This window comes from Rhinoraja longicauda, chromosome 10 (assembly GCF_053455715.1).
Source record: "Rhinoraja longicauda isolate Sanriku21f chromosome 10, sRhiLon1.1, whole genome shotgun sequence".
Classification (NCBI taxonomy): Eukaryota; Metazoa; Chordata; class Chondrichthyes; order Rajiformes; family Arhynchobatidae; genus Rhinoraja; species Rhinoraja longicauda.
Genome location: NC_135962.1, coordinates 45,671,705 through 45,694,644, shown reverse-complemented (window position 1 = coordinate 45,694,644; position 22,940 = coordinate 45,671,705). Strand labels below are relative to the sequence as shown.

The 22,940-nt window shown below is 40.3% G+C and overlaps 2 protein-coding genes across 8 annotated transcripts in view; one reads left to right on the top strand and one right to left on the bottom strand.

Moving 5' to 3' along the window:
* Positions 1 to 17,814, top strand: part of LOC144597527 (uncharacterized) — a 55,138-nt gene extending 37,324 nt beyond the window's left edge. Inside the window, exons 8-13 of the mRNA XM_078407007.1 lie at positions 307 to 386; positions 5,701 to 5,809; positions 9,464 to 10,193; positions 13,163 to 13,433; positions 14,524 to 14,671; positions 14,881 to 17,814. Coding sequence (XP_078263133.1) covers positions 307 to 386; positions 5,701 to 5,809; positions 9,464 to 10,193; positions 13,163 to 13,433; positions 14,524 to 14,671; positions 14,881 to 15,072 — 1,530 coding nt within the window. The 3' untranslated portion in view covers positions 15,073 to 17,814. The remainder of the gene's footprint in view (positions 1 to 306; positions 387 to 5,700; positions 5,810 to 9,463; positions 10,194 to 13,162; positions 13,434 to 14,523; positions 14,672 to 14,880) is intronic.
* Positions 17,815 to 18,942: 1,128 nt separating this feature from the next.
* ppp4r4 (protein phosphatase 4, regulatory subunit 4) overlaps positions 18,943 to 22,940 on the bottom strand; it is an 80,850-nt gene continuing 76,852 nt past the window's right edge. For all 7 annotated transcript variants that reach the window (XM_078406811.1, XM_078406813.1, XM_078406815.1 and 4 more), the window contains 2 exons: positions 22,305 to 22,440; positions 18,943 to 21,426 (listed from right to left, as the gene is read on the bottom strand). In XM_078406811.1, the coding sequence (XP_078262937.1) occupies positions 21,402 to 21,426; positions 22,305 to 22,440 (161 nt within the window). In that variant the 3' untranslated portion in view covers positions 18,943 to 21,401. The remainder of the gene's footprint in view (positions 21,427 to 22,304; positions 22,441 to 22,940) is intronic.

Genomic DNA, 22,940 nt, shown 5'->3' with positions numbered 1-22,940 from the left:
TCTCTACAAAATGCACTGCAGTTACCTATCGGGGTACGCCAACAAACCATCCATATTGGCCATCTCTATCACCATGAACCGGCAGGCCAGCAGTTGCATGGAAACACCACAAACTCCAGGTTCCTCTCCAAGTCTATGTTGTCCTGGTCTAGGTGCTGCTGCTGCAAGCAACATTTTCTTTGTACCTGTACCTCACTGTGCATGTTCTTCTGTCAAAATACTCGACCATGACTTGAAATGACTTGCCACGGTCATGCACAGTTCTGACTTGGAAATTTAATGTTGTTCTTTATATTAATACCATAGCTGGGATTACATCCTGGAACTGCAGACCAGAAAGTATTCCGGGAGCACTTTCACCAGGACTGCAGAGGCTCCAGAAGTTAGTGAGCCTCCATTTCTCAGGAACATCTCTTTCTGAGAATAGATGGAACTGATGTGAGATACAACTCATTACCAATACACCCTTCTTTCTGGTTCATTAACCGATTTGTTATGATGTTTGCAGTGTCCCTCTGTCACCACGGGCTTTCATTTTGCTAAGAAAATGCTATGGCAATTTCTCAAATGAACTGCATGTTAAAATTGAGAGAGTTCACACATCAATACTACCCATTACTTCAAAAATGCAATTTTGTGCTTTAATGAAGCACATGTGAAAAATATGTGTAACAAATTTGTGTTGACCAATATTTATTGGTTCACATTTTTTCCAAACAATGCTTACTTGTGTCCAGTATTAAATATCATGTGTTACTGAAGTTGAACTTAATGTCCTGTAGTTGCTAAGTTTACTCTTCCCCCTTTTTGTAAAATGTTGGGTTAGTGTGGCATTTTAGATTTAATTCTTAAATCAATAATTGCAACAAAACATACTGTGTTACTACACTACTGAGATCAGCAAAAAGCAAACAGAGAAAACAACCCACACTCAGTGAAAACACTCAGATCTGAAAACAAGCCAGAACACCTCAAGAACACAGGATGGACCATTTAACAGAAGTTGACTTTTTGGATTTATGGAGTTTTGTACATTTTCTGCATTAGGATTTACAACATAATCAATGTAACAACCAAAGCATTCCAAAAAAACACTTCTCTGAGAGAACACTATTTTTACAAAATATTTTACAAATGGCCTTGCTAGAAAGTACATAGGCGGTATCTCAGTGAACCAATGAAAGGTATATTTTTTAACTTTATCAGCTGGGTTTTATCCGTGTGGTATTTGAACCCGGTTAATGACATGGTTTTACGAAATCCAAATAATTACTTTAATGATTTGCCTCAGTTGAACAGTTTAAACAAACATCAACTCATTGAACTAATTGATTAGATGCTTCAAGTAGCTTAACCAGTTTGGATCCAGAAACTTAACTCATTCAGTCAATAGTTACAATTGTTTTAATTAATTCAGTTGATACAGAATCATAACTAACAACATTAGAGTTTAAAATAACAATTTTAAACTAACCATTTCCTGTGGTTGTATTTATCACCAGTGCGGCATGACAAACTTAAATCTGTAAAAGGGATGATGTTTCTTTGTAGCAAGAGGACCAGTTGACCAAACCTAAACTAAACACCTAGATTAGATGAGTAAACTAACAACTCCCTCATTCTTTCCAATGGAGAATCATACGTCTTGTATATACTACATATTTGCTTTATTTATGTCCAAAGCTCTTTTGTGAAACAGCAGGGAAGATAATGGTTGTTTCTTAACGGTTCATGTTCTATTTGAACTATTTTACAGAAATAAATTGGAGCAGGAGTAAACCATTTGGCCCTTACATGTAAATGTCAGTCTTCTTTTGGAAACAGACCCTTTGGCCCACCGGCCATCGATCACTCGTTCATTCTAATTCCATGTTATCCATCTTTCTTATCCACTCCCAACATGCTAGGGGCAATTTACAGTCCAATTAACCTACACACCCGCACGTTTTTGGGATGTGGGAGCCCACACGGTCACAGGGAGAACATGCAAACTCCATGCAGACAACACCTGAAGTCAGGATCGAACCTCTGGTGCTGTGAGGCACTGGTTCGACCAGCTGTGCCACTGTGCTTCCCTCAAAACTATTACCTCAAAAAGGCAGCTAATATCATCAAAGACCCACACCACGCTGGCCTTGCTCTCATCTCACTACGACTATCAGGAAGAAGGTATAGGAGCCGGTAAAATGTGACCTCCCGATTCCAGAACAACTTCCTCCCAGCAACCAGAACATTGCACTATACTAACCACAACCCTGCCTCAGCAGCTCTGATCTGTGGAATTATCTGCCACGGAAGGCAGCAGAGGCCAATTCTGGATGTTTGCAAGAGAGAGTTAGATATAGCTCTTAGGGCTAACGGAATCAAGGGATATGGGGAGAAAGCAGGAATGGGGTACTGATTTAGGAATGATCAGCCATGGTCATATTGAGTGGCGGTGCTGGCTCGAAGGGCCGAATGGCCTACGCCTGCTCTTATTTTCTATGTTTCTATGTACGATGGACTTTTGTTTTGGTTGCACTACAGACTTTGGTTTTGCACCATTATGATATGGCTACCAAGTATTACTGATTATTAATGTATTGCATTGATTATTGTATGCTTGTTTGTGTGTTTTGCGTTAATGGACCTGTGAAGCTGCAGCAAGTATGAATTTCATTGTTCGATTGCTGCTACATATAACAATTAAACACTCTTGACTCGGAACTCTTGATTCAAATTTATTTGAGGATGTAACTGAAGCAGAATGTCTACAAATGTTACTTATGCCAGCAAATGCATTTGAGACTATTAGCTAATGCAGGAGTTCCAGTAACTGAAGACAAATTATTGATCTTGCTACTGTGTTGGCTGAGTGGCAAGAGACAGAGAGCAGGGAAATGGGCAAGTGCTCAAATTAGTTAGAAGTGACAAATGGAATACTGATCTTTGTTGCCCCCACAGCTATTCACAATATTTATCACCTTGGTCGTTGGGGGCGAGAAAGCCACAGATGAAAGGCACGGTGGCGCAGCAGTAGAGTTGCTGCCTTACAGCGCTTGCAGCGCCGGAGAACTGGGTTCGATCCTGACTGCGGGTGCTGTGTGCGCGGAGTTTGTACGTTCTCCCCATGACCTGTGTGGGTTTTCTCCAAGATCTTCGGTTTCCTCCCACACTCCGAAGACATACAGGTATGTAGGTAAATCGGCTTGGTAAATGTAAAAATTGTCCCTAGTGTGTGTAGGATGGTGTTGATATGTGGGGATCGCTGGTCGGCGCAGATAGAAACATAGAAACAAAGAAAATAGGTGCAGGAGTAGGCCATTCGGCCCTTCGAGCCTGCACCGCCATTCAATATGATCATGGCTGATCATCCAACTCAGTATCCTATACCTGCCTTCTCTCCAAGCCCCCTGATACCTTGAGCCACAAGGGCCACATCTAACTCCCTCTTAAATATAGCCAATGAACTGGCATTGATGTCGAGCGACACTTCTCTGTAGAATGTACATACTGGGAAGGCCAGCGCGAGACAGAATCTCGGCGTTGGACATTCTGTCTTGCCAGGATATACCCAGGATACGGCGGATGCTTCTAAGGTGGAAGGTGTGAGTCTTCTCTCCAGTCTGGCATGTGTAGTCCATGTCTCACAGCCGTACAGCAGCGTGCTGTTGACACAGGCGTTGTAGACTGCTATCTTTGTCTTCACTGTCAGCTTTGGATTGGTCCACACTCGAGTTGTGAGGCGAGCGAGAGTTGTAGCTGCCTTCCTGATCCTCTTGTCAATCTCTGTGTCCAAGGAGAGGTTGTTGGTAATGGTGGAGCCGAGGTATGTGAACTGATGGACGGCATCGAGTTCGTAGTCGTCGATGGTGATGACATGCCTGCCTCAGACGTTCGTCTTCTTCAGGCTGATGGTCAGCCCGAAGTCCTTGTAAGCCCGATAGAAGCAGTCCATCAGTGACTGTAGTTCCTGCTGGGTGTGGGACACAACTGCTGCGTCATCGGTGAACAACATGTCTCTGATGAGAGCTTCACGTACTTTTGTCTTGGCTCGGAGGCGGGTGAGGTTGAAGAGCTTGCCGTCTGATCTAGTACACAGGTAGATCCCCTTTGTTGCGGTGCCGAAGGCATGTTTCAGGAGCAGAGCGAAGAAAATCCCAAAGAGCGGGAGCGAGGATGTAGCCTTGTTTGACGCCACTGCGGATGTTAAAGGGCTCCGAGAAGCTGCCATTGAACTGCACTGTCCCCTTCACGTTGATGTGGAAGGATTCTATCATGCTCTGCAGTTTTGGTGGGCAGCCGATCTTTGGGAGAGCCTTGAATAGGCCATCAAGGTCGAACGCCTTGGTGAGGTCAATGAACGCAACATACAGGGGCATGCACTATGGACATCACTGACAAGGACAAGCACTGACAAACATATGGACAGCACTGACAAAGCAGGCATTTTTTGGCCATTGCTGATTGCCCTTTGAAGTAACTAGTTTACTGGACCTTATCGAGGATTTAACAGTATTGTGAGGTCTTGGGTCACATATGGACCAGTCCAGGTAGCTGAACCAGATGGTCCAGAGGTCTCAATGATCCAATAATGTTGTGGTCTCAATGATCCAGTGGTTTCAATAATCCAGTGATGTCATGGTCTCAATGATCCAATGGTCTCAATGATCCAGTGGTTTCATGGTCTCAATGATCCAGTGGTGTCGTGGTCTCAATCATTCAGTGGTGTCGTGGTCTCAATGATCCAGTGGACACTGTCATTGATACTAGATTTGCATTTGAAATTTATTTTGTGGTATGATTGTGAATTCCCCAAAGTGGGACTCATACTTAAATCTCTGGAAGAATGCTCCATGCTTCTCAATCTGTAACTGTATCATTATCAACCCCAGTGTTGATTGAATGGCAATTGTTAATTTTATATTTAAGACTGCTTAATTTTGAGTTGGAGTGGGAAGTTATCGCCAACCTAACGTCACCCAGCCCTACCCACCAACTACATCTTCATTCAAGGCAGCAAGGGAAAAATAGAAATGCCCCGCGTATTTCAGAACCACAGGTTGCGTTTAAACTTGAAGAATGTCTGCACATTGGGTAATGTGTGCTTATTGTTAATAGTTAGTGAGCAAAGAGAAGCATGTGGCTTGCTGATTCAATTGGCTTCTCTCCACAACACAGCATCTATCTGAGTGATGTTGTAAGACAGTAAAAAAAACTGCTATCGCCAGCGCAAGCAAGAAGGGAAATGTGAGTGGTATGATTTCCTTACAGCAACAGTTTCATATTGCATTTCTTTTACTATCGTTCCGTTTGTTAATTTATTATTAGCATGATGAATTTGAAGTCAAACCAGTGGCTTGTGCTGTGTACAAGCAGTGCTGAAATGGACTCAATGTGATCAAATCCAAAGAAGAGGGACTAAAGAGCATTGTGTGGATTCAAATAAGCCGTCATTTCTTTTGTGTTTTCATGCTCTTCCCTTGAAGAATAATATGTTGTTGTGAAAAGATTCTACGCAATGATTGATAAAATGACCAGAAACATTGAGAATGATTCCTTATGATGAACCAATATGGTCATTAGATCTACTCATTGAGAGGGTTGTGGGATCCACATCTGCTGATGAAGTATCTCACTAGATGACAACCCAGAGCAGTGAACTGGGACTTGGGTCTCCGCTCATGGGAGTGGCTGGATTGGGGTTCAAACCCTTCACAGTCTGACTCGGAAGTGGAAGTGCTGCCACCAAATCAAAGAGATAGATGCTTTGGTGGTTTGTTGGTCTGATGCAATGAGATATCTTCGTATTGGAGCTGTGGAATGGCTTGTATTTTACTATTTTTAATTGATTTACAAGATATAAATTGATCACATTTGAATCATTTGTATAAGGTCATAAGGGATAGGAGTAGACTTAGACCATTCGGCCCATCAAGTCTACTCCACCATTCAATCATGGTTGACCTATCTCTACCTCCGAACCCTATTCTCCTGCCTTCTCCCCATAACCTCTGACACCTGTACTAATCAAAAACCTATCACAGACAGTATACTTAAGTGAAAATATGTAGTCCAGGCATTCCCATATCACAAGGCAGTTCTTCCTCTAATATTTTTTTATGGTCAACACATAAGCCAGGCGACTCTTTGCATGCTGGTCCCAGAAGCGGATCTACAATCACACATTATAATCGCTCCACTCTTTTTTTTATCACGTATATTGTGGATGGCTCAGTTGTAATCATGTATAGTTTTTCCGCTGACTGGTTAGCACGCAACAAAAGTTTTTGGCTGCACCTCGGTACAAGTGACAATAAACTAAACTAAACTAAACTGGTAAGATCTTTCCTTTATTTAATAAAGTATAGGTTAATAGTTTTGTGAAGACTCAAAGATTAAGGTTGGTTTCATCTTTAATTATTCTGCAGTAGTGCAGAAGAGATTGTAACAAAAAAACAATCCTTTCTATCAGTGAAGGAATTCTTCGTAACTCATTTGTCCCTTATCTGACTGCAATATGGTTGACTCTCACCTGCCCCCCTAAAATGCTCTAATAAACCATTCCCCATTCAGAGACTGCTTCCAAGATAGTGCCCAACACAGGCGATTATTTGCGTGCTAGCAATAGAAGCAGATCTACAAACTCATATTACCATCACTCCACGCTGATGAATCCCTATTCCTAAGCACCATTTCTTACTTTAACTGTGATCACTAACCGTTATTCCCTTATCCCTTATCTATACATTGTAACTGGATCGATTGTAATCATGTATTGTCTTCCTGCTGACTAGTCAGCACGCGATAAAAACTTTTCACTGTACCTCGGTACACGTGTCAATAAACTGATCTAAACAAAACAACAATTAGAGAAGAACAATAACTATCCAGTAGTCTCCATATCCTGCAGACACATAAATAGGTAAAACAAAGGAGGAAACAAATAAGCAACCAAATGGGAGGTTGCCGCACAGCCCCAACTTGCATGCCATACAGGTGCCAGCAGAGCTACATTGGTTTCCCATGATAATATTACTGGAACTGGCTTCCTGACTCAACGGGAATCTTCTAAATCTATTTTGAGCACGCTTGTTAAAGCATGCACTTAGAATAATAATAATGTTTAACTTCCAGGATCTCTGCTCTAATTAGGAATATTTAAAAAAAATATGTTCCTTGTGTGAGGGGGGGGGGGGGGGGGGGGATTTATTTTTTATACCTTTTGGATATACAAAGGGAACCAAGCCAATATTAAGAAAAATATTTGTGAATTTTCCATCCATTGAAAAAATACATTGCAAACACAAACCAGGGTGGCCATCTGGATAGTTTTCAATCAGATCAACCACAGAATCAAAACCAGTTTGCCCTCACCTTACATTTCCTGGTCACAAGTAAATGAGTGTCAAATGGCTTACAATCACCATTGTAATTTTGTCTTTACTCGCTTCTATCTCAACCCGGCTGCTTCTGAAATTCTCCGATCATCTCATTTTCTTGCCACCCTTGCTATTTTTGTTTACTTTAGTTTAAGTTTATTATAGTCATGTGTACCGTGGCACAGTGAAAAGCTTTCTGGTGTGTGCTATTCAATCAAAGAAAAGACTATACAATTGCAATCCAGCCATCTACAGTGTACACATAAATGATAAAGGGTACAACATTTAGTGCAAAATAACGTCTGACAAAATCCAATTAAAGGTAAATCTAAGGTCTCCAATGAAGTAGATGGGAGGTCAGGTCCTTTCTCTAGCTGGTGAGAGGACGGTTTCGTTGCCTGATAACAGTTGGGAAGAAACTGTCCATAATTTTGCTGCTTGTATCTCGGTATACATTAACTAACTCTATCTTTATCCTAACTTCTCCTATTATCCACCAAATTAACATTCTTATCCTCAAATAGCTCTGTTGTTAATCTCTGTAATTTCTTCTGATGCTTTATCCTTTCCTTTAACCTTTGGTGAAACCTTTGCTTTAAAACCCTGAACAACAGATTAAAAGGCCAAATGGTTTCATGTTGTGGCACATATTCAGAGTCATGGAGCCATAGATTCGCACAGCATGGAAACAGGTCCTTTGGTCCAAATTGTCCAGGCCAACCAAGATTCCCATCAAACCTAGACCCATTTGACCCATGGGTCATGTTTGACCCATATCCCTCTAAACCGTTCCTCTCCATGTATCTACAATTTCTACCCTCTGTGATTCTCAGGTTATTCTCGTCTTTCTGGAAATAGAGACTTCAGCTGTTTAATCTTCTTTGCTTTAAAAACCTTTAAAAATCTTTTCACAACCTCCCCAAACTTTCAGTCAGAGCAAGACTATAACACCTTGGTATCTGCTCTTTCATATATATTACACACCTTAATAAGATGTGTTCTACATTAAAATTGCTATTGAAATTGAAGAATCAAATGTAACAATATTTTTGGAAAATTGCAATATGGTTATAAATTGATTTCCAAATAACATTTCGATCATACATAAATATAGACAATTCAATTTAGTAACAAAACTCTTATTCGAGAAAACAAAATGAATGGATAGGTTGTTGAAAGGTTGCAATCTTGACTATAACATACAGTTGACTACAACATACAGAATACAGAATACAGAGCTTTATTTGTCATTCGGTACCGAGGTACCGAACGAAATTACATTGCAGTCACACACAAAAAAAAACATACTAAGTGAATGGAGACATGAGGAACTGCAGATGCTGGAATGTTGTACATAACACAAAATGCTGGAGGAACTCAGCGAGTCAGGTAGCATCTGTGGAGGGAATGGACAAATGAGGCGGCACGGTAGCGCAGCGGTAGAGTTGCTGCTTTACAGCGAATGCAGCGCCGGAGACTCAGGTTCGATCCTGACTACGGGTGCTGCACTGTAAGGAGTTTGTACGTTCTCCCCGTGACCTGCGTGGGTTTTCTCCGAGATCTTCGGTTTCCTCCCACACTCCAAAGACGTACAGGTATGTAGGTTAATTGGCTGGGTAAATGTAAAAATTGTCCCTAGTGGGTGTAGGATAGTGTTAATGTACGGGGATCGCTGGGCGGCACGGACTTGGAGGGCCGAAAAGGCCTGTTTCCGGCTGTATATATATGATATGATATGATATGATATGATATGACATTTGGAGTTGAGTCTCAAGAAGGGTCTTGATCTGAAACATTGTCTGCCCATTCCCTTGAAGATTGGTATAAAATGCTGGAGTAACTCAGCAGGGCAGGCTGCAACTCTGGAGAGAAGGAATGGGTGATGTTTCGGGTTGAGACCCTTCTTCAGATGGTGTAAACCAGCTTCTGCAGTTCCTTCCTACACAATATCCATTCCCTCCACAGACTCTGCCTGACACGCTGAGTTCCTCCAGCACTTTGTGTTTTGCTTAGATTAAGTGAATGTATGAATGTACCATTGCAAGTACGATATAATACTTTCATCCGTAAGCTTATCTACAATCTAGTGTATCATGTTGCAGGTGATTCTGAGATCGTCAAGGCAAGAGAAAACGAAAATGAAATATTTTATCTTTCTGCTGTGTGGTGGATTTGTGGCCGTCACATTAACACAACAGCAACAAGTCCAGTTTCACTCTGAACGTGGGGGAGAGCTGCCTCAAAATTGCAGTTCAGATTCGCACAATGCTGAAGTCACACATTCACCATGCAACCAAGCAGCGTCAATCCCCGACCTACAAACAATCCACATGTTAACGGAGAAGAACAGCGAATTTGGTTTTAACCTCTACAGGAAAATAGCAAATCTATATGAAGATAATGTATTTTTTTCGCCTAATATTGTCTCCACAATATTTGCCATGCTATCCCTTGGTGCTAAAGGACTGACTCATGACAACATACTCCAGGGGCTTAATATACAAGATTTAGCCAATATCAGCAACAGATATCAACTGCACAGTCTATTCCATTGGCTTCACCGCAACATTAGCAGTAACGAGGGCTTGTTCATCTCTCAAGGAAATTCTCTGTTTTTGCAGGACGGCCTTGAAGTGAAACAAACGCTCATCAATGATCTTTCAAATTTTTACAATGCTGATATTATCCTCGTAAACTTTCAAGACAAGGTCAGGACCAAAAATATTATTAACCAATATATTCGCAACAAAACAAATGGAAAAATCAACAAGTTGCTGGACTCTGTGGATTCTGGAGCCAAACTTATGTTAACTAATTACATCTTATTTAAAGGTAAGCTTTTTTTTCCCCCCACCAACTAATCAAAGAAAGTAAGACTGGGGCAGCTAAGAAACATAGAAAATTCTGTCCCAGGAGTAGAATTGTTTTTAGGAGAAAAAGATTAAATTAGTTAGAATTTAAGTAATGGGAAAGGAGCTAGAACACAAACTGCAGCACAGATGTACCATAATCACAGTCATACAACATAGGAGACAGGCCCATTGGGCCTATACCAACCATCAAACACCTACATTCCCTGATCCTACAAGTTGCAGTATCCAATTAACCTGCCAACTGCACATTTTTGTGATGTGGGTGGGGAACCAGTGCACCTGGAGAAAACCCATGGGGGTTCTACGGTGAACATGCAAACTCCACACAGACTACACGAGAAGTCAAAATTGACCCTGGGCTACTAAAAGTGTGAGGCAGCAGCTCTATTTCTCCACCACAGTGCCACCCGGGATGACGGTGTTGTTCTATTGAAGCACACACTTACTACTGTTTTACTGAATGAAGTAACCTTAAAGAGATATATATACTATTGTGAGAAAGATTGGTAGAATAGATGCTTTGAAGTTATTTCCAGCGCTGGAATATCTAGAACTTTTGGGCTTGATGTCAGGATAAAACTTTAACTATTGAGAACAGAAATGAGAAGACATTTCAAGAACCAGAGGGCATGGGTTTCAGGAGAGGGGGGAAAGATTTAATAGGAACCTGAGGGGTAACGTTTTCACGCAAAGGATGGTGGGTGTATGGAATGAGCTGCCGGAGGAGGAAGTTGAGGCAGGTACTAATGCGGCGTTTAAGAAAGATTTAGACAGGTACATGGATAGGACAGGTTTAGAGGGATATGAACCAAACACAGGCATGTGGAACTAGTGTAGACGCGACCAGATGGCTGATGTGGGCAAGTTGGGCTGAAGGACCTGTTACCACGCTGTAAGACTCTACATCTCTGTAACTAAATGACATTTCTTTATTGAGGGTTGCATTTTCCTTTGCAATTTTATGTTAAATCGGTTGTTGTTTGGACTGAAATTGATAGATTATAGGTCAGCAAAAAATCAAGAAATGTGGAGATGCAGTTGATGAGATTCATGATCAGCAATGATCTTAATGAATTGCGGAGCAGGCTTGATAGGTTGTATGGACTTTCGATGTTCATAAGTGGAGCAGATTGGACACCATTGATGTGCTTACACATTAACTATGTGAGTTCCTGAGCTGACCAATTGGGTAGAAGTAGCCTTGCAACCTCTCAAGCCTCTTCCGTCATTCAGATAAATCATTGCTAATCTAAAGAGTTCCATTCCCGTATCTTTGATCCAATTCCAATTGATATCCTTATCTAAATATATCACTGAAACTCTGTCCGGAAAATGTCAGTTGACAGAGTCCACGACATTTCAGTACATTTCCATTACACTTGGTGGAAACAAAAAAAGTGTTATCTGATTTTTAACTTCGGAATAACCAACCGCTAATTTTAATCTTGGGACTTTTGCTCTCCACCATAGAAATCTGTTTGTGTCTAATTTATCAAATCGTTTTATAAATGCATTAATAAAATCACCTAAGATCAGCATAATCAAGGACGAGTCGCACCCCAGCCACTCCCTCGTCTTCCCTCTCCCATTGGGCAAAAGGTACAGAAGTGTGAAAACACACACCTCCAGATTCAGGGACAGTTTCACCCAGCTGTTATCAGGCAACTGAACCATCCTACCAACAACTGGAGAACAATCCTGAGTTACTATCTACCTCATTGGAGACCCTTGGACTATCTTTGATCAGAAGGTTATTCACGTTATTCCCTTTATCATGTGTCTGTACACTGTGGATGGCTCGATTGTAATCACGTATTGTCTTTCAGCTAAACTGGTTAGCATGCAACAAAAGCTTTTCACTGTACCTCGGTACACGTGACAATAAACTAAACTTAACTCAGCTCAACTTCTCAGCTGGAGAGACAATAATCCATGGTACACCCAAAATGCTGGTTACTCAGCGAGTCAGGCAGCATCTCTGGAGAGAAGGAATGGGTGGCGTTTCGGGTTGAGACCCTTCTTCAGACTTGAGGAGGAGAACTTCTTCAAAGTTAACATGCCTTGAGGAGATTTTGCAGTGCAGCGGCAAAATGAGTAGCCTTTTTTGCTTAATTTTTGTACCTGCCCTTCAGCTTTCTGTGCTTTGTAGACATGAACAGAAAAGTTCCGCTGCTCCTCCAATTTCATTTCATCAATCAATTGGTCCGCTATGCATTTAAAATAGTTAAACCTGACTTTAAATTGGCCCAGCTTCCTCATCCCAATTCATTTATTCTAAATTCTTGATGTCTGCTCTCTCTTGGCATCAATGGATTTCTGGATATCTGGTTGTATTTCTGCAAACCCTTTTGTTTTGGTTGAAAATGTACCCTGGCGCGTTTGATGATGGATAGCGAATAAGGGCAGGGGCAGAATGTGAGGGAAAAGGAGTGAAAAGTTTCAGAAAGAAGAGGTGTTACCTATCCACGATTGTGGTCATGGGTCAGAAAATGGTAGGTGTGGTTGCTGACTCCTAGGTCCTGGAATTTGGCAGCGAGTTTGGATGGAAGGATGGTGTTAAAGGCTGAGCTATAGTTGATAACTATGAGCATATCATAGAAGTCCTAGGTGTCCCAAAGATGTGTTTTGGGCCAGGGAGATTGCATCTGCTTGCGATAGGAAACAAACTACAGTGAATTAAGTTTGGTCGGGAGGCTAGAGTTAATGTGCACCATCACCAGTCTCTTGAAACACCTCAATGATGGTGGATGTTAAAGCCACCGGATGGCAGTCATTAAGGCAATGGAAAGTTGCCACTTATTCTTAATTATGCCCTGCCGATAATTGCACAATTCATGTTTTACAACTTTCTCTATGACATTAAAAAAATCACTTAATACTTACAGTATTTATGGAATACTAACCAATGCCTTTTTTTAACCACTTCAGGGCAGTGGAAGGAACCCTTTGATCCAAATTTGACAGAAGTTGGAACCTTCTATGTCAACGCATACACTAGAGTTAAAGTTCCAATGATGTATAAAGAAGGTTCATTTTTGTCAACATATGACGACAACTATTCGTGTACAGTTCTGAAGCTTCCATACAAGGGAAGTGCAAGCATGTTGGTGGTGGTTCCAACAGATGAGGGCTATCAGCTCCTGGAAGATGATCTATCAGTGGAATTGGTTGCCCAGTGGATTAAAGCCATGAGATTCAAGTACAATTTCCAATTTTACGACAGTAATGTACATGTTAAACAAGCTGTTTGAATCTTGAATCAGTTACTGAATGATTAATCCTTATGTCCAGAGACCAGTTCAAATTCCACCTCAGCAGCCGGGGAATTATGAAAATGTAATAAATCCAAAATTTAAAAATTTACTTTGAGTAACGATGACAATCGTTATTGTGAGAGTGAATTGTGAGAAAAGCTAATTTGGTTTACTCACACCCATTAGGAAAGCAAATCTGCAGTCCTCCCGCTGTTTGGTCTAAAACCAGCTTCTTTAGATGGGTTGGTCAGTAAGTTTGCAGATGAGACAAAAAATGGTGGAGTTGCAACAGTAAAGAAGTCTGTCTAAGACTTTAGAATTTAGAGTTACAGCGCAGAAATAGGTCCTTCGGCCTCCCAGAGTCCGCACTGACCTACAATCACCCCTTATACTAACACTATCCTACACACCAGGGCCAATTTACAACTTTTACCAAAGCCATTTAACAGGCAAACCTAAGGATAGAACAAGAGATAGATCGGTGAGAGATGTGGGCAGAAAGATGGAAAAAGGAGTTTAATCTGGGCAAGTGTGAACTGTTGCATGTTAGCAGGTCAAAGGTACTCCAACATTTTTTGACCATCTTCGGTGTAAACCAGCATCTACAATTCCTCATATAGACCAAAAAATGCTGGAGTAACTCAGCGGGATAGGCAGCATCTCTGGAGAGAAGGAATGGGTTATGTTTCGGGTCAAGACCCTTCTCGACTTAACACGTCACCCATTCCCTCTCTCCAGGGATGCTGCCTGCCCCGCTGAGTTACTCCAGCGTTTTGTGTCTATCTTCAGTTTAAACCAATATCTGCAGTCACTTCCTACACAAAGGTCAGCATGGAAGTGTAGGGCCACATGGCCCATTTGTGTGCTGTACAACTTTATAACCGTTCACCTATTATTTCGTTATGCCCTCTTAGACAATAACTTTAACATCCTATATTATTTAGCAATATATTCAAACAGTATTGTATTTTAACCTTGCTTTTCCGCAGATTATCCTTGTTTGTAAATCTTGGCTTCTGTCCAACATTGTCCTAGGCATATAGATCTATTTTTTCCAAGATTTAAATTGGACAAGTCGTACAAGATGGAAAAGAAGTTAAAACAGTTGGGAATGATTATGCCTTTCACAAATGCTGCTGATTTGTCTGGAGTCTCCTCATCACACCGGCTGAAGATTTCTGAGGTAGGCTTGTTCCAAGGACCTGAGATCCTTGGCTAAGACAAGGTCATCATCTTAGCCTTTGACAAAGGCTAGAGTCATAGACTCTATGACTCTAGAGTCATTGAGTCAAATGGCAAAAAATATTTATATTTCTGCATGATTTCTGCGCTTACTGTTGAGGCGGCACGAAATAGAAACTGATTTGTTGTGTATTTTGCTTGTTTTTCCAGGTTATTCACAAAGCAGTGATTAGCGTAGACGAGAGAGGAACAGAAGCCGCTGCTGCCACTGGGACTTTTGCCGTGCCTTACTCACTGCCACCTCTCATAAAAGTAGACCACCCTTTCCTCTTTATGATCCATGAAGATATAACAAAAACTCTGCTCTTTATAGGAAGGGTGAAAGATCCCACTAAACTGTGAAGGGTCTTTTGATCAAAGTAATCATTTACATTTTAATACTTAACTAAACTTAACTAAAACCCTAGTTGCCACAATCATGGGTTTAACATTTTTAATCATGATTATCTCAATTCAGCAAAGGTATACTTTTAAAAAAAAGTATGTTTACTCATAAACCATGTACCATTTCAGATCAGATAAAAAAGCGATATTAAAATATCAATCTATGATTTTATATAAATCTATATACTGTCTTCCTTATAGTATACTGTATTCCTTACAGTTAAGTTTGATATATTAATACCAATAGGTGAATAGGTACAGGTAGTTTAGATACGACTTTGGTATTGGGCTTGGTTTTCTTGGTTGAGTGCTTATCTTAACGTTATAACACAAGTACTTTGTGTTTTAACAGTAATTCAAAATAGTTTCATTGATTGTTCTCAGTATAACGGGAACTGTAAAATTCTCTCTCCCGAACAGAGACGCGACCTTTGTTCTGTGTCGTGTCTCCGTTCCCGTTGCGGCCTACCACCGGCCATGCACCTGGGACCACCTGGGGCTCTGGTTCGCAGAGCCCGCGGCCCAGACTCACCACCTGCGGCGCTGGCTGCCTGCGGATGCTGCGGGCGCGGCTGCGACTCGTCTCCGGAGGCTCCGGCGCGGGCCGCGTGGACGTCGGAAGCCCGCAGGCCCCTGGATGGGGGCCGACATCGGGAGCTCCGGCAGCGGCAGAGGCAGCGTGTTCGCCCACCCCGAATCGCGGGGCTTGGGTCGGCCCCCCGCGGACCTTTCACCCTCCGGCGCGGCCTGGAATAGGCCGCGGGATTTTTTCACCGCCCAGCGGGGGCTTCAATATCGGGAGCCCCGACCGCCCCGACGTGGCAACTCCAACAGCCTGACCACGGGAGAAGACGGCAGGGAAGAGAAAAATACATTTTGGCCTTCCATCACAGTGAGGAGGGACTGGAGGAGACTCACTGTGATGGATGTTTCTTTTTGTTTGGTGTTAGTTGTGATTGTATGTGTTATTGCATTTTTATTGATTAATCTTATTGGTCTTATTGTTTAACTGCGGGTAATGTTTCATTTCACTACACATTTATGTGTATGTGACAAATAAACGACTATTGACTATTGAACAAAGTCACATGCAAGGAGGCTGTAAAGCTATGTATCAAAGGGATACTCACATGAAGAATTCCCAGAGACTCGAGTCATCAAAGAGGAAAGTGAGTGAGGTGATGTTGCACTCCACTTGTTCCTGGTACAAAATGACAGATCAGTTGAGAGAAAAGGGGGTAGAGATCGGTCCCTCGCTCTGAAATCTCAGTTATACGGCACGGATACAGACCCTCAGCCCAACTAGCCCGCATTTGGCCCATATCCCTCAAAACCTTTGCTATCCATGTACCTGTCCAAGTGCCTTCAAAATATTGTAACTGCACCTGCCTCAACTACCTCCTCTGGCATCTCATTCCATATACCCAAAATTCTCTGAGTGAAAAGATTGCTCCTCAGTTTCCCATTAAATCTTTCCCCTTTAACCTTAAACCCATGACTATCCCAGTTTACACCATTCCAACAATGTAAACAAGATGCATCAGTACTGCTACCATTTCCTGTTTTGTAACTTCTGCTTCCATTTCCAATCATGACCATCTGTGCTTTTGGGCACCTGCAATACTGTCTCCTCCTCCTTGGGAGCCACAATTCTTTCTCCAAACATTTTTTCTGAAAAACACCAATATGTAATAAAAAGGAACTACAGATGCTGGTTTATACCAAAAATAGACACAAAATGTTGGAGTAACTCACAAGGTCAGGCAGCATCTCTGGAAAATATGGATAGGTGACCTTTTGGGTTGGAACCCTTGAAGAAAAGTCTCAACCCGAAACGTCACCTATCCATTTTTTCCAGAGGTGCTGCTTGACCCACTTAGTTAATCCAACATTTTGTGTCTATCTTTGATATTTAGGACATGTCTCTTACAAAAACATTTGAAAAGTAATAATTAAAGTATCTTTCAATTTAATTGAGCAATGGTGAAGGTTGAGTGGACTTACAGGTAAGATGTGCAGTTACCTTGCCATTATGTCAGTGGTAGCTGTGTCCTTATTGATTATTGGGTATTCCTGTAGTCTATGAAACCAGAGATCTGCTCAGCTATCTTGATCAGAAACATTGCCCACTCACAATTGAGTGTTGTACCATATATTGCACGGGGCCACCTCTTCCAGAAATTTGTTGAATGAGTTTGCTTCCCGATCCTTCAAAGCCACCATTATTTTCCCGATTAACAACAAATGTGACCAGAAGCAAGAAGATTTGTCTTGTGTTGATTCAGAAGGTAGTTTAGAAACTGAACGTGCAAACAATTGTATTTTTTGCCATTGCCAAATAATGCAATTACTTGATACTAACTTTAAATTCATATGTAAATGAATTTGCAATTTTATTTAAGTTTACACTGGAGGAAAAAAAAGTTCTAGAGATAAAGAACAGTGATTTAACCTAATTGGCTTGTCTCCATCTTTTAACTTCTCTGTAATTCTACATAAATAGTCATAAGTATGAAAGTTTAGTTGTCAATCAAGAATTACATATAATGGTTCTGGATAGGATTGGTGTTAGTTTAAGCAATATTGTGATTGGTTTACAGCAGCACAAGCAACATAAAGACCGATGATTTTTCCAGATGTGAAACAGCAATACAATTTTGTTTAATATTTGAAATAAAATCATTCTTTTCTCAAATTTAATTATTGTATCGATATGTTTAGTTCCATTACATTCATGCAGGATGCGGAAATATATATACTGAATACAGTAGTGGGGATATTATGTTGTAGTTGTGCAAGATGTGAGGCCATAATTGGAGTATTGCGTTCAGTTTTGGTCATCTTGCTATAGGAAAGATGGCATTAAGATGGAAAGAGTGCAAAGAGGATTTATGAGGACTTGAGGGATTAAGTTACAGGGTGAGGTTGGGCAGGCCATTGCTTGGAGCAATGGAGATGGAAGGTGATCTTAAAGAGATTTATTAAATCATAAGAGCCATAGATAAAGTGAATGCACGCAGTCCTTTTTCCAGGGATGGGGAATCAAGAACTAGAAGGCATAGGTTTAAAGTGAGAGGGGACATTTTTATTAGGAATCATGGACACAACCTCTTCCGCACAGAAGGTGGTACATATGTAGAACTAACTGCCAGAGGAAGAGGTTGAGACAGGCACAAAAACAACATTTAAAATGGACAGATACATTGATAGGAAATGTTTAAAGGCATATAGCTTAGATGGGCACTTTGTTGGTATGGATGAATTGGGTCAATGGCCCTGTTTCTGCACTGTATGACCCTAAACGCTGCTGCGGAATCTCATAGAACGTAGCGCAGTACAGCACGGGAACAGGCTCTTTGGCCCACAATATTTGTGCCAAACATGGTGCCTAGCTGAACTGATCTCATCTGTCTGCATGGATCCATATCCCTCTATTTCCTGTGTTTCCCTGTGCCAATCTGAAAGCCTCTTGAAAGCCACAATCATATCTGCCTCCACCACCATCTGTGACAAAAAGACTCACCCTGCACACCCATTAATGTTCCCCTTCTCACCTTATAGCTATGCCCTCCAGCATTGGACATTTCCACCCTGGGAAAAAAAGGTTCTGTCTTCCCTATCTATGCTTCTCATAATTTTATATACTTCCTGTAAATTTTTTATAAAGACCTATCCGCAAGTCATATTTATTTGAGTCAGCCAGAATAGAAATCTTTATCTTCATAAAAGGAAACCCAAGGCGTCTTTAAAATATCCCAGCAACATACAAGTTATAGCTTGAAGAGAAATAACAGACACCAACATAATTGCTCAGTTTCTATTTGGAGTTTATAATTTATTAAAGAATATGTAACATACAATTGTAACAGAACTCAAGATGATATTACCTATTTTAAGGATTTTCACAAAGCCAGATTTTTAGACTGCATAGCTCAATTTGATTAAGGCCATATTTACACCAGTATGCACATGGACTTCATAACACTGTTTATAAATTTTCTTGTGTCAAGACAGCACAGTAGGCATGTGAAAGGAATTAATGCAAAACTAGCTTTTTTTAAAATTATAGGGACATGCTAAAATAAAAATTAAAATCGTTTTCATTTTTCTTATTAAAAACAATATATCTGCATTTCTTTTACATGCTTACAATGTAACTCTTTTGTAATTATACACTGTTATTTACAATATATGGCAAAATGAATGAATAATACCTGTTCTTAAGGTAAATATCACTCCTTAAGGATGAAAAAAAGGTACAGTATGGTTTTAAATTAAATCTTAGATTTACAGATCCTAAAATCATTGGGAAAATGATTTAAAAAAACTGCACCTTAAACATTTTACAATGAGAAATTAAATTCAATACTGAAAATCTATTACAAATCTCTGGTTACCAGAAATTCTTTAAAAATTGTCATCAGGTTGCAACATGGGAAGACAGAACAAGTGAATTGTACATCCAGTTGTCTCAATATTAGTAATGCAGGCCAACAATTGATAATACTGATATCCTGCATGGCATCATGTGGTGTGTGCAGTTTCTACACAGTGTGTGCTAAGCTTCATTAAAAAAACTACCTTTCAGAACAATACAAAGAGAATTGCTTGAGATTTACAGGTAAGTTGTTACATTCAGGCTTTAACAGCTAGTACTTATTGCACTATTGTTAAAATAAACACCAAATGCTACAGTTTTTTGAATGATCTGAAATCAAAACTGCTATGGGTCATTTAACGCTGTCATTATAAACCGTCTTCAGCATGAGTGACATGCTGATATTTTCATCACACCAACAGTGAAAGGAAAATGACGCAACTGATGCCAGCCAGTGCCAGCAAGCACAAATTAAACTCCAAGAGGAAGATTTACATCATCTTCAGCTGGCACCGATAATGGCATGTTGGCTGACATACAATCCAGCCTTGGCAGAACTGAGTCAATGATACTAGGGTCATGAATGCATTACATTAATCTTTGCCAAAATATGCTTAAAATGGCATACCTTCTGAGACAGAATAACAACCTCCACTCCAGAGATTTTGATCAAAAATATGCATGTTACAAAGTAATGGGACTTTCAAATTTTTCTCCAGAATTATTTTATTACTAATTTGAGCAAATAACATTCCACTTCCAAAAGAATGCTCTTTTAATATTTGACACAGCCATTTATTTTGAAGGTGTTTTCCCTAATTCCCAATATATTTTCAATCATATCTTTTCTTTAAAGTTCTGGTTGATTCGATAACTGCAACGATGGGTCAGTCATGGGTTTCAGTCTGCAAACAGTGCCCTGTAAACCTAATTCATCAGCTGCGTAAACTGGAATTTACTTTGCCTGGAGTCAGAGGTACTGCTCCAAATAATCTCTTAATTTGCTTGCTCCAAGCGTCACAAATACATTCCAACTACAGAGTATGTAAAATCAGTTCAGAAAGCCAGACACAGCCATTTGGTAAAAGTACTGAACTCTCAATTTGCTCACCTGAGGCTAAATGGAATTGAGCAAATTAATTGCTGAACATGAGCCAGATTACATTGTTAAGTGCTACTTCTTCAGTAAACTAGGATTTAAAATAGTGTTTCATAGTTCAGCTGTTCATGTTAAATCCCTATCATTTTAATCTTGGATCTGCTGTGTTTCATCATAGTTTAATTAATGAGTTACACTTTGGTATCAGGTTTGAAATTACTTAACTTGGACACAATTTTGTTTTTAGCTGTTTAGCAGAGGGAGAAGTTAAAAGCTCCATTAGTCATTCAAGATTAAGCAAAAGTAAATGTTTCACACACCAGGAAACAATCTAGGTTCTTTATGATGGGCACTCACAGCAAAAGCACATGTGGATACTTCATTTTGAGAGACGTTTTACATTTCTTGCAAGCACAAAATTAGAAAACGGTGCTGAGACATAAATTACATTTTTTAATTTTGTTGTGCTTATCCATAATAGTACTCTGAGACATTTGCGATAGTAGATACTGAAACTTATGTAATACTTTTACAATGAATTTTGAGCATGGTATAACAAACAAGGATATATACAACAATATTCAAACAACAATTGTCATGGAAAATAAAATGAAAATAAGCAATTTCTGTAGAGCCACAAATACAGTCTTTACAACTTGGAATGGTTCTTCTTTAAACCCAGATGTTCAGAAAAATACATAATTTCCTCATAGCTTGCAAAATCCACAGACACTTACTGAAACTTGGCTTTAAGGAAGTCACTGATGCACATCGTGAAATGATTGTCCAAGTAATGCAACATTTCTTCCATTAAGGGTTTGATTTCCTGCTTTTCCTTCATGAAGAAAAAATATGTTCAATATTAATCCAGATATTTTGGACAGTTAAGCTTTTTGTTGCCGACAGTAGGTTTCCTTAACATTTGCATAAAATTGGGAATCTTCCGGTGTCTGAAGTGACAAATGGATTGCCTAACGTGGCATTAAGCCACATTGATACCAAATTTTGCTTTCTGTTTTACAACAACAGATTTTTTGGCAGAACAGAAAACAGACATAGATGCACTCCACAGAAACACTCCCCACTGTTTCTCATGGGTCTGGTCTGTATAAAATCCCTCAAAAAAGCAAAAAATGGATTCCCTACTGCAATCAGCATCAAGAGATTAGAAATATCCCCAAGGTAAAAAGAGGCACAAAGAGTGACAGCAACTCAATGGCCTTCTCTTGCTCTGTCCCCATGCTCGTGCACTCTGTGATAAGATGTTGGGAGCTCACCAACTTTATGTGAAATTATCCTGAAATAGAAAAGAAACGTGGAGTGCAGTGCAGCTTGGAAGCAGATGGAAGTCTTCATCTGTTGGACATGTGTGCTAATGATTGAAATAGGAGAATTCCTGGCTGAACCAGTCCCAAAGTTGATTCCTGGGCAGCAACTGGAGCTCTGTAAGTAGTGGTGTTGCAATGTTGAATGGTGTGGGGAGATGGGAGACCCATTTCTATTTCCATCAGTAACCTTTGCTTAAGAGTAAAAATATGTCTACTGTTACCTTTTCTGCCTCTTTTTTTAACCTTGGGTTTGCTTCTAATCCCTGGTGAAGATGTGGCACTTTTGGGAAATTAGGGGAAGCTAACAAGTGGATATCACTTTCATGAACAAAAAATGATTTCTAAATATGTTTATCTCACAAACCGAGTAAAATATCTGACTTACAAGTTAAACTTCTTTGGAAGGGTATCTTTACTCCCATTAGTTTTTTGCTCACTGGAATTAGTTGAATAAAAACGAGAACAAGGTGGCAGACTGGAAGGCCCACCAGAACTCGAGGAATGGCTCTGGGATGTTCCATCTAAAATAAAACACATTAGCACATGTCGTTACATATGTTTGATGCATTACCATTTATATATTGATAATTCTGAGATCAACAAGTCAGAATTTAAAATTATTTAGAAGTCATATAAAGAATTTACAAAAACCTTTTATTCATTGAACCAGCCTCATCAGAGCTAAATATTAATGTCTACTGGTGTGATATAATATTAATGTAATTCAAAACGACAAAATTTGTTTGCACATTTGACTTTTGCAGTATTAATTTTTGTTTGTCATTTTGGCAAGTCTTTGGGTCATAGAGTGATGCAGTGTGGAGATAGGCCCTTCGACCAACTTGCCCACACCAGCCAACATGTCCCAGCTACATTAGTCTCACCTGCCTGCATTTGGTTCATTTCCCTCCAAACCTGTCCGATCCATGTATCTGTCTAATTGTTTCTTAAATGTTGGGGTAGTCCCTGCCTCGACTGCCTCATCTGGCAGCTTGTTCCATACACCCATGTGAAAACGTTA